This window comes from Carcharodon carcharias, chromosome 12 (assembly GCF_017639515.1).
Source record: "Carcharodon carcharias isolate sCarCar2 chromosome 12, sCarCar2.pri, whole genome shotgun sequence".
NCBI classification, from domain to species: domain Eukaryota; kingdom Metazoa; phylum Chordata; class Chondrichthyes; order Lamniformes; family Lamnidae; genus Carcharodon; species Carcharodon carcharias.
This window is the reverse complement of record NC_054478.1, coordinates 26,124,857-26,137,707: the sequence shown is the minus strand read 5'-3', so window position 1 is coordinate 26,137,707 and position 12,851 is coordinate 26,124,857. Positions and strand designations below refer to the sequence as shown.

At 43.7% G+C, this 12,851-nt stretch overlaps 1 protein-coding gene across 1 annotated transcript in view; it reads left to right on the top strand.

Annotated features, from left to right (window-relative positions):
• Positions 1 to 12,851, top strand: part of LOC121284659 (contactin-associated protein-like 5) — a 1,009,875-nt gene that overhangs the window by 727,765 nt on the left and 269,259 nt on the right. The window contains exon 14 of the mRNA XM_041200217.1: positions 2,509 to 2,665. Coding sequence (XP_041056151.1) covers positions 2,509 to 2,665 — 157 coding nt within the window. The remainder of the gene's footprint in view (positions 1 to 2,508; positions 2,666 to 12,851) is intronic.

The following is a 12,851-nucleotide window of genomic DNA, read 5'->3' as shown; positions in this document are numbered from 1 at the left end:
CCAGGCAGCTTGGAGCCAATGCCAGGCTGGCAATGCCCCCTGCAAGTAGGTCATAGAAGAATGGGGCTACTGGAAGAGGGGAGGATAGTGAACAGGCCGGATGGGGAGACAACGATTGGGTAGAGAGTTGGGGCTGTGATCAGTAGAGATAGAGCTACAATAGTTTGGATGAGAGAGGTCAATGATTGGTAGAGTGAGGGGAAGATCTGGGGGCTAAGAGGAGGCCAGCAATGATCTTTCATCCTTCAGTGGAGCTGGGAGGAGCACCCTTCTACTTCCTGGGAACACATTCACTTAACTATTTTTAAGTAATTATTTTGCTGGCAAGCTGCAAGGACGACTGGTTAGGTATCATGTGGACTATGTCTTCCTGAACTTATCTGCCTGGTTATGTTTGGGGCAGCCTGATTTTACAAGGAGGGCCATAAATAGGTGTTTGGCCTCCCTGTTTGTATATGCCTCTATTTCTGCCTCTGCCGATATAGTGTGTAGCAAACTTCCAACAGGTCCCATCCGGTCAGCATATTGGATGGTTACATGCGATTGAATTTCTAGGCCAAAGTTCCCCAACTCCCAAAGAGCACCAGTGTGTGAACCAATCAACTTCCCATCCCGGCCATATAATAAAAATGGGAAATGTTGGCCTGGATCTTCCACGAAGTGACAGTCATCATCAGGTTGCCGCTCCACGTGTACTTTTCTGTGCCCTGATGCTGCCCCGCGTTTCTGGCTGGGTCCCCTGAGCCCGGCTACGTCAGGAATGCGGAATATACAGCCCCACAAAGAACTCCACCGCAGCGCTGGAGCATCGGGTGAGGGGTGAGGGGAGGTTTCCACGGGGTCCCGACGCACATCTTGGGTTGTACGTTACAGTAGCTGGGAATACGACAAACCCATTGATTTATTAGAACAAGCAACAGAGAGAGTGGGCAAGGTTTTCGTTAAATTGTTCATGGGACATGAACGTCGCTAACAGGCCATAAAAATGAAAACAAAATACTGGGTTCGTTTCTAAAGGAATAGAATTGAAAGGTAGCAAAGCTAGGCTAAACATTCTAGTAACTCGTACTAGAGACTCTGTGGAGCAGAAGGAACAGTCTGCACTCATGAGAGACATCCTCTACCCTGTGACCAATTTTATACATAGGGTGGGATTTTACGGTCTCGCCCACTGCCAGGATCAGGATCATCCACTCCTGCCACAAGTCGGTAGACGTTTAACTGGCTCACTGCATCCCCCCCCTCCCCCCCCCCCCCAAAGTGGGACCCGGAAGGTGGGCCTGGAAAATCCCGGCCATTTTGCTCATAAACAAGTTTGAAACAAGCACCAGGGAAAGACTACAGACCAGGATTTTCTGGCCCGACAGTGGCAGGCTCCCCCCACGGCGGATACGGTGAGCCATTCAAATCCCCGTTGACTATGGTGGGACTGGAAGATCCCCGCCGGCAGGAGCTAGCAGAAAATCCCGCCCACAGTCTTCTCTAGATGAGATAGGCCACGCATACCAGAAGCCGGCAACCACACAACCAACGTACGAAATGAAAAGAGTATAGAGGCTCTGGAGAAGGCGCAAAAAAGATTTACAGGATTGATATCAGAACTAAGCAGTTATAATTATCAGGAGAAAGTGAACTGCTGGGTCTCTTTGCTTAGAAAAGTGAATATGGAGAAGGTGGTTTAATAAGGGCCTTTAAAATTATAGAGGTTTTGATGGAATAAGCATAGACAACAAGTTTCCACTTGTGGGGGAGTTCAAATCTAGGGGTCCTAAATATGAAATAGTCACTAATAAAACCAAGAGGGATTTCAAGAGAAGCCTTTTTACCCACGCAGAGCATGTTGTTCGCTACCACATGAGTCCAATATAGTTGTGTTTAAAGGGAAGCTACATAAACACGAGGAAGATAGAAATAGGAGGTTAATGTGATAGGAGGAGGTGAAGATTGTGAGGGGATGTTCATGTGGAGCACAAACACTGAACCAGTTGGGTCAAATGGCCACTTTCTGTTCTCTAAATGCTGTGTAATTAGCAAGCCCCAGAGACAATGGAAATATTGGTTCCTAGGTGATGATCAAATGTGTTTTAATTATTTTTTAATGATGAGAGTTTGGACAAAATCTTGGAGCAAACATCATTAGACCAACTGTTCAATGATAATGCTCTTAACATTTATATCTTCATACTTGTTGATACAATGAAGAGATCATACAATCACAACCATTTTGTTTTTATTTTCACTATCTGGCTGCATTCCAGTTTGTTGCAATAGCCTGTAAAAGATTAAGCGTCTGTGCATTTCATGCTTGAAGAAAGGTTTTGTATAAGATTAATGATATACAGCTTGCACATTTTGCAACTTGTGTCCAGAGGAAAGACAAATAAACAAGTTGTGAATTACCTTTCTTTAAACAAAGTAATTTTTGTCCTCAAAACCTAAGATTGTTTCAAACCCATAAAATTCCAAATATGTTGTCAAGTTCTATGATATATTTATATTTTCTTTCAGATGGGATACCATTGACCTGGTGGATTGGGAGGACTAATGAGAAGCAAACTTACTGGGGAGGTTCATCACCAGGCGTTCAGAAATGTGCCTGTGGATTGGAGGAGAGCTGCTTGGATACCAAGTATCACTGTAACTGCGACGCTGACAGAGATGAATGGTACTGTGACATTCTGAGACAATAGTGTGTCTTAACAGCTTTAATCCAAATTTTCAGAGTTGATGCCCACGGTTCTAATCTTGTGTGTTCAATGTGAACTTTAACATTTCAAACCAAGGGCCTAATCTTCTGTGACTTGCGTGGATCCCCATGGGGGCCCCCTAGGAAATTGAAGTAAAAACTGCTTTTAGTGGCATTCTGTCCCATTTTGAAAGACCAGCAAAATTTAGAAGGAAGGATCATGGGCAAATCTTCTCCTTTTCCTCTCTGTTCCCCATGTTGAGGGAACTATGGCTAAGGCCCTGGGATACCCAGGAAATATACCTTTTTGCCTTGGTAGGCCCTAGTTGAACTTTTGACAAATGAACATGGTCTTTATTAAGTACCCTTTTAGCAATATGTTATTGTTAATGTCTGCCAAAGAACCTCTTTTTCCCCAGAAAGTAAACATTTGAAAAGTTTGGAGTCTCATTCCTTCAGTTTGTGAACTCCTTTCAGAGATTTTACAGATGTGATTTTTTTTGTTCCAACGCGTTCTTTCTGATGCATTTTTCCCTTTCTCATAATCACACCAAGTTGTAAGGTTGTACGTTGTCTCATGAAGAGGTCTAGAGGCTTGTATGGTTGAACAATAATTGTTTATTAATAGCACATAACTATATACAAAGATATAGGATACAGTCTTGACCAGGCGCTATCTTCATGCCGACTTCTACCAGACTCATGACTACACTCTACTACTCCCATGTGACTGTCTCTGCATCATAATGTGGGCGGTGCTGTTTTCCCAGTCCCACAGTAACCCTTACATTCCCAAACACCCTAATACTACATACCACAAGATTCTCTGTTCCAGCAAAATCCAGCACGAAATTTTGAAATCAAAACATTTCAATCCAACTAGGGGCAGAAGGCTGCAGCTGGGCGTGAAGCTGCCTAAAACAGAAATAAATGCAATTGATAATTTTTCATTCCTCAATGACAAGGTTTCGGCAAGCCCAACACACACACACACAAACACCAACACACACACACCAACACACACACACACACACACACACACCCCCCAACGCTCACACACACACACACACACAAACACACACACCAACACACACACACACACCAACACTCACTCACACACACACACACACACACATATACACACACACATATACACACACACACACATATATACACACGCACACACACACGCCAGGATTTGACCAACATTCAAACCAGTGAAAGGGGAAAGGAGATAAATGCAGGAACTGGTTACAAGTTGATGCCAAGTTTCAGCAGCCTGCCAATTGCAGAAGGGAGGGAAGGATGAGGGAGGTAAGGAATTCTGCTGTTTTGAGACCCTGAGAGAGAATTTGGGTTGTTTACCTTTCTGGCTAGGAGGTCTTGCAGCACATTAGGTGTCGTCCCCGCCTCTGAGCCACAAGCTCTGGGTTCAAGTTCCAAGCCAGGACTTGATGGCCAAGGAAGGTGCCTTCATAACGAGGCCAAATAGATGGAGTATCAACCTGTAAATCTTCCCGACACACACCAATAGCAGGCAATAGGAGTTGGAGCAATTCCTGGTTAGCCATGTGATGGAATTAATATTGGAGACTGTGCCATCACTATCCATAGCTCCAGGCCACAACATACAACACAGTAACTTAGACTCCCCGGGTGAACTGTAACACATCACCATCACTCTCTGTCTTGCTGCCTTTCCCTGTGAAGGAGTAGCATGGCTCCATTTGATTCTTCCATTGTTGGCTAAGACCCGCACCGATTAGGTTTGAACCCTCATTTTGCCATTCCATTCCGCCATCAGACAACACTCTTTTAATCTGATTAACTTTTTAGATTGTATTTACGGCACAAAATTACAAAGAAGAACATCACTCTCGAGGGTAAAGTGCTGTCAACCTAAAGTGCTCCCCCTCCCTCTCAGTAAACTGCCTCTGCGGGCTGCCAGACACTTCAGTCACAACGAATACACGTTCATGACTATGTTGCAATGTTGTGACTGGCATCCAAAAGGGGCTGAAATAAATGGTAGCTGGAGACAGATCTGTCAGTTGCATCACCTGAGTGGGTCTGCTTCATCTTCTGGGAAATTTGATATGGCAGGTCTCTAGGATGCTCCAAGTTGTAACACAAAGCGTTAGATGTCTCCTGTCAGACAAATCGTTTTTTTTCCTTCAAAGATCAGGTTCGGGTTCTTTCCTCTGGAACGATGGTCTTTTCACCGTCCCAGAAGTACAGTTGTTAAATCAGTGCTGGTTTCCCAATCGAAGCCTGACTACCAATGACTAAATTCCTATCAATCAGCTCATCTGTGATAATGGGGGAATGAATGAATTCGCCCTGAGGTTATTAGTTCTGAAGTAGCCTAGTCCACTTCAGTCATCTGTACCCTTTTCTGTGACACATCACTCTTGACATTGTCTATACCTTGTGATTGCAAGCAATTCCTTGCTTTTCTTGTTTCATATATCCCTGTATGGGAGAAATTTGCTTGGTAGGTCTGTGGATGTTATTTATATGGGCTTACAGAAGGGATTTGATAAGGTTACATATAAGTGACTGTGAACAAAAATGAGAGTGCATTGAATTGTTGTTAACCTAGTGACATTGGAATTGATTAGGTGGGAGGGCAGACAGGGTAGGGATGGTGGATGTGTACTCAATTGGCACAATATGACGAGTGGTTTTCCCCAGGGATTTGTATTAATGCCTTCCTTTTTTCTTATATTTATCTTGACTGATGAAGTTATAGTAAGCCGAATATCTAAGATTGGTGATGACACCAAGTTAGGTGGCACAGTGAATGTGTAGGTGGGAGCAAAAAGTTGCAGCGAGACTAAAGATGGTAAATGAACTAAGACAATTTTTTCTGTACTTTGCCTCCTTTTCCTATGGATTGCTGTCTATTAAACAACAACTTCACCTTAATTACACTGAGATGTCAGTTATACTACAATGACCATACCTAGCTGAGGAAAGCTCTTGGTCACCAAATGAAATCTCAGACCTCTCGCATTTTGGAAGCCACGTTGTTTGGTGTTTTTGTCTTTCTGCTGTGCGTACTATCATGGCGGTGCTTTTAAATTCATGCAATGTCCACTATGCCCACCTGAACTCTTCAAACTTTGGAATAACAGTGTTGCGTACATAATTCCAGGGTATTGCAATGCAGCAAAGAGGTCAGCATGTGGGGTTTATTTCTTTTGATTTTTTCACATGTATGGTAAGAGCGGTTGCATTCCTGGACCATTTCAAGATTCCGGGCTGTCCTTAGAATGCAGTCGGCAAGCTTCCCAGGACGTTCCCGCGTCTCCTGGCCCCAAACTAAAAACTCCCTGCAAGAAAATGTTCCAGGCCATTTTGAGGCAGCCTCCAACAGTTCCCCATTGAGGACACCTGCTTCAGCAGTTCACCACTTGGTACAAATTTGTGCGTGCAAATGGCCTGCAGTTGGTGCAGACTCAAATGTAAAGCGGCCTCCCAACTAGTTCAGGCACTCAATTAAAAGACTGTGTAAAATCATATGCACGCGATGTATAGAACACAGACAGTTATCGCATATCTACTTTGTTTCAGTGAATTGTAGTAAAGGGGAATATTTATGTCCCCATATGGGGCAAAGTGGAGGTGGGTGGTTGCGTGCAGATATACGTGCCATTGGCTGGCATGGAGGTTGACATCAAACCAGTTTCCTCTTAGGCAGGCTAGGGATCGGAAAGGCAACCCACCAGCAATCAATGTGTAGTCTATTGAGATAGTTTGATGGCCTATTAAGGCCATTTCAGAGCCTGACTGGAATTTTCCAGTCAGCCTGCTGGGCCCCCCCAAGGCACCAGGGACTAGGCCATTTGCTTGGAAGCAGCCTTCCAGGGTCAGTCCCGGGTGCAACAAGTTCAGGCAGGTTTTGACGCCCGCCCATGTCTGCCTGGCCACAGCTGCAGCCACAGGCACTTTGTGAAGAAGTTTCCCTTCCACAGTGGTGGCCCAGCCGTTGTGGCTATTTATACCTTGAAATGCGCATTAGGACGTATCAGAATGGAATGCCTTCTCTCTCCCTCTTACCTGAATGGCAGGCTGCTGCTCCTTCCAAGCTGGAGGGACTCCTATTGGCCCTCCAGCTTTGAGAGCCTGCCTAAGGATGGCAAGTCCGCCCTTCTGGTCACTGGGAAAATCATTTCCAGGCTATTCATTTGGGGCCATGACCCCTATTTGACCCCAAAGTCAGGGTTGTGACCCATAGGGCAAAATCCTACCCAAACTTTCAATTGCTACAGACATAATGAAAAAGAATAGATTTTATAACTTTAATTTGATTTTTCTTATTCTATCACTTAAGTTGCCTATTTGCATGGTTGCAAATGATGGCTTTTTTATATATATATATATATATATATATATATACACACACATATATATGGCTTGCTCCTGCTCTTATATTGCTGTATATGTAGGAATACAGGAGCAGGAGTAAGCCGTATATATATATATATCACTGAAACCTGCCCTATAGAATTCTTCAATGGCACATGCAATCTTCCTTTAGCTCACAAAACAGCTGAAAAAGAATATTGCACTTCCCTAAACCCTAAACTCCATCCTGCCTGCGATATCCTTTGGCTGCTCTCATAAGCTGATTTAGTTACCTGCAGCGGACATCGATCCCACTCTCTGCTCTCGGAGCTGTTTACCTTAAACATAAAAATAATTTTCCTTTCAAATAATGGATCTTTGAACATGACCTGCCAGGCGATTTAGTTTGGTTTTATCCTTCTTTTAACCCCAGGGTCCTATATGCATGTCTTCCTTTCAGGTCGGTTGGCTTTGAAAGCATTGCATCCTCCTGTGTTACAATAATCGGGGCCTAAAGACTGTTCAATCAATCCTGCTCAAGCTCCCAGCCATCTTTGGAAATCAAGGGCTAGCATTAAATTTTCAGCAGGCTGATCAAGTTATGTCACCGAATAATATAGCTCAGAAGGAAGCCATTGAGCCCATTGTTCCTGTGTCAGCTCTTGGAAAGAGCTATCCAATTAGTCCCACTTCCCCACTCTCTCTCCGTAGCTCTGCAACTACTTTTTGTTCCCCTTTCAGGGATATACCCCATTTAGAAAGTTACTATTGAATCTGCTTCCATCGCCTTTTTAGGCAGGGCATTTCAGATCATAACAATTTATCCACTTTCTTTTAAATGCTATTAAGGATTATATATTGCTGGTGGGGTCTTCAATGTTCTAACAACATTCTGTGTATAAAAAAAAGTCTCCTAAGCTCGCCCGCCCAATTTTACAGTGAACCAGTGCTTATGTCAATGTCATTTTCTCAGAGCCTGATAACGTGACATTGAGGTATTATCACTGGACTACTATTCTAGTGATCCGGCATAATATTTGCATCCCACTATGGCAGATGGTGAAATTGGAACTTAATAAAAATCTGGAATTAAAAGTCTGATAATGACCATGAAACCATTGATGATTGTCACTAATGTCCTTTAGGGAAGGAAATTTGCTGTCCTTACCTGAGCTGGCCCACAAGTGACTCCAGATCCACAGCAATGTGACTCTTGAATGCCCTCTGAACAAGGGCAATTAGGGTCGGCAACAAATGCTGGCCTAGCCAGCGAAACACATCCCATAAATGAATATTCTTAAAAATCCCACAATTAGCCATGTCAGGTGCAAGTATCTGATTAGACAGGAGACATACACTGTTCCAACTTGCTAAAGACCATGTAAGATATTTCAATTTGCTTTGCAAACTTCTAATCACCACCCTTCATCTTGCTTTAAAACCTGATCCTCTCAGAAGTTGACTAGGAGGAGATGGTGGCATAAGGATAATGTCACTGGATGAGTAATCCAGAGGCCCAGGCTAATGCTCTGGGGATGTGGGTTCAAATCCCATCATGGTAGCTTGGTGGAATGTAAATTCAATTAATAAATCTTAAATATAAAGCAAGTCGCAGGAATGGTGACCGTGACAGCTACCAATGATTGTTGTAAAAAGCCACCTGGCTCACTACTGCCCTTTAGGGAAGGAAATCTGCCATCCTTACCTGGTCTGGCCTACGTGTGACTCCAGGTCCAATGTGGTTGACTCTTAACTGCCCTCTGAAATGGCCCAGCAAGCCACTCAGTTCAAGGGTAATTAGAGATGGGCAGCCTCAAAGACTGGCCTTGCCAGCGATGCCCACACCCCTGAAAAAAACAAAGAAAGAATTAACCTGCATTTATTTAGCAACTTTTATGACCTCAGGGTGTCCCAACGTGCTTTACAGCCAATGAAAGTCCTTTAAACTATAGTCACTGTTGTGAAACAGCCAATTTGCGCACAGCATGCTCCCACAAACTGCAGTGCTGTTTTAGTGCCCACCATGTTGTAGAGCTCAAATACCAGGAAGCCACCAGCTGCTGATGAAGCTATAGGTATAGACAGAAGGCAGGTGAAACATTTTGCGCTCAAAGTGTGATTGAAATGTGCAATAAATTGTCAGGTACAGCTGTTAAAGCAGACAGTCCAAATGGATATAAAAGATAGTGGCCAGAAAATGGATAGATGGGGCTGATAAATTAAAAGACAACTAACCGTATTGGGCTTATTTGTTTCTTATGTATTGTTTTCATGAGATCCATGCATAAGATTCCAGTCAATGTTTAAATATATCCTTCCAGTTCCATAACCTTTAAGAATTATTTAACTTCTGCCATGAATTGATCAGTTGTCAAGCATCCACAATCTCCTGCTACTTAAACCTAGAGGGAATAAAGTAAGATTTACCTAGGATTTGAAACTGTATCAGTTTCAATCCAGCATTCAACCATGCCTTGCGGCCAATAATCCCTGATAGCCTCTGATTCTGTTGGGCAATCTTTAACGTAGTGATTGGAATGGTTACAAAGATACAATGAAAAAAAATGAGTCCCATTTCAGTTTTTTTCCTTAACTCTAGCGATCATGTGTTTCCTTACGTAATTAAAGTTTGGAGAGATTTTTGTTCAAGAGTGTGTTTGAAGGTCAGCCTTATTTCGAACGATGGATAATGTGGGCCTGGATCTTCAGAGCAGCGGTATTGAAAGCTGGGAGGCTGGGTGAGGTGGGGGGGGGGGGGGGGGGTTGCGGGGTGGGTGGATGCACTTGGGGGGTTAGTTGTGTAGTTACCCATGTATTAGGCAAGGTTTTGATCTGTTTATCATTTACATACATGTGAACAGATGAATTAGGTGCAGGGGTAGGCCACTCTATCCTCAAGCCTGCTCCGCCTTTCAGTAAGATATGGTTGATCTGATTCTAACCTCAGCCCACCTTCCTGCCTACCCCTGATACCTGCAAGAGGAGGACCCTGGGACAGGGAGTCAGCAGCACCTAGCATCCAACATCATAGGAGAAATATAATTTCATTGGTTGGTGAGAAGCTGCTGTCAGGAGTGCCATCAAGTAACTGGGAATTAGAAAAGCACGTGTTTTTTTTTAACAGAAGGGGCTACTTACATTTAAGTAAACACAGGCAACAGGGAAGTAAAGTTAAGTAGAGGCCAGGTAAAATAAAGTTTTGTAAGTAAACCAAAGTGAAATAAGGGTGGTAAATTAAGGCCATGGCAGGACATCTCGGTCGTGTGGAATGTGTGTCTTGTAACATGTGGGAAGTTGTGGATGCTACCAGTGTCCTTGATGACCACACATGCAGTAAGTGTCACCAGCTGCAGAACCTTCAACTCTGGGTTTTGGAGCTGGAGAGGTGACTGGAGTCACTGTGGTGCACCCGCAAGGCTTAGAGCTACGTAGACAGCACATCCAAAGAGGTGGTCACACCACAGCTTAGGAGCCTGGAGGCGGAAAGGGAATGGCTGACCGCCAGGCAATCAAAGAAAATTAGGAAGGTAGTGTAGGAATCCCCTGGAGCCCCTGCTCACAATCGGTTTTCTGTTTTGGATATGGGTGAAGGCATCGGTTCCTCTCAGGACTGCAGTCAGAGCCAGGTTTATGGCACTGCCGGCAACTCTGCTATTCAGGAGGGGAGAAAGAGAAGGGGAAGAGCAGTAGTAACAGGGAATTTGTTAGTTAGGGGAACAAACAGGGGTTTCTGTGGCTGTAGATGTGACTCCAGGATGATATGTTGCCTCCCTTTTGCCAGGGGCATGGATGAAATAGAACGGCTGCAACACATTCTTCTGGGGCAGGGTGATCAGTTAGAGGTCATGGTGCTAATGGCTTAGGTAGGAAAGGGGATAAAGACTTTAGGGAGCTAGGAAGGAGATTGAAAAGCAGGACCTCTGAAGCAGAAATCTCAGGTTTACTCCCAGTCCCACATGCAAGTGAGTATAGAAATAGGAGAATTGAGCAAATAAACACATGGCTGGAAAGCGGTGTAGGAGGGAGGACATCAGATTTATGAGGCATTGGTACTGGTTCTGGGGAAGGTGGGGCCTGTACAAACCATATGTTCTACACCTGAACAGGACTGTGATGGATTTCCTCACAAGGAGATTTGCTGGTGCTGTTGGGAAGGGTTTAAACTAGATTGGCAGGTAGACAGGAACCTGAGGGCAAATTCAGAGCAGGGAATGAGAGATGGTGAATTAGTGACTCTGAAAGACAGAAGCAGCACAGGTTAAAAAGTGTACAGCACAGGAATTTCGCAGTGTTAAAAGGTATACATGTAAATGCAAGGAGTATAGCAAATAAAGCCGATGAGCTGAGGGCACAGATGGACACACGGCTGCATGATATCATTGCTATAATGAAAACTTAGAGGGGCAAAAATTGCATCTCAACATTCCTGGATATAGCATTTTCAGGCAGAATAGGGAGGGGGATAAAAAGGGTGGGGGTGTAGCATTATTGGTACAGAATCAATTACAGCTGTGAGGGGGATGATACAACAAACAAAACATCAAATGAGTCCAAATAAATTGAGATCAGAAATAAAAAAAGGGGCAGCCACATTGCTGGGAGTGTACTATAGACCCCCAAATAGTGGAAGAGAGTTAGGAAAGCAAATATGTAGTCAGATTTCTGAGTGCAAAAATAATAGGGCAGAAATTGTTGGGGACTTCAACTACCCTAATATCAATTGGGGTGTGAAGAGTGTGAAGGACACAGAGGCACAAAATCTTTGAACTGCATTCAAGAGAACTTTTTTAGCCAGCACTTAACCAGCCCAATGAGAGGAGGCACAATTCTAGATTTAGTCTTAGAAAATGAAGCTGGGCAAGTGGATGAAGTAGCAATGGGGGACCATTTTGGAGACAGTGACCATAATATAGCTAGATTTAGTGTCATTATGGAAAAGGACAAGGATAGAATAGGAGTAAAAGTTCTGAACTGGGGGAAGACAAATTTTATAAAGCTGAGAGGTGAGCTGGACTGGATACAGCTATTAGAAGGAAAAGCTGCCAAATCAGTGGGAGACATTCAAAGGTGAGATTCTACGGCACAGTGTAGACATGTCCCCACAAAGAAAAAGGGTGGTACTGTCAAATCTAGAGCCCACTGGTTATCCAGAAGCATACAGGCCAAGATAAAGCCGAAAAGTAAAGCTTCTGACGATCACACAAAATTTAATACTGTAGAAAGCCGAGAGCAGTATAGAAAGTAGAGGGATGAGGTAAAAATGGAAATTAGGAAAGTAAGGAGAGGACACAAAAAAATATTGATAGGTAAAATCAAAGAAAATCCTAAGATGTTTTACCAGTACATTAAGAGCAAGAGAATAACTAAGGAAAAGGTAGAGCCTATCAGAGATGTACATGGTAATTTGTGGGTTAATGCAGAAGATGTAGGCAGGGTTCTCAGTGAGTACTTAGTCTCTGTCTTCATTAAGGAGAGGGATGATACAGACATTCTAGTTAAAGAGGAGGAGTGGGAAATATTAGATATATAAGCATAGTGAGAGAGGAAGTACTGGAGGGACTGGCATCCTTAAGGTGGATAAATCACCAGGGCCAGATGGATTATATCCCAGGTGTTTGAAGGAAGCCAGGGAGAAAATATTGGATACACCGAGGGTCATTTTCCAATCCTCACTAGATAGGCAAGGTCCATTATTTTAAAAGGATACGAGGGATAAGCCAGGAAATTATAGGCCGGTCAATCTACATCGGTGGTGAGCAAATTATTAGAAACAATTCTGAGACAAAATAAACTGATACTTAGAAAGACATGGATT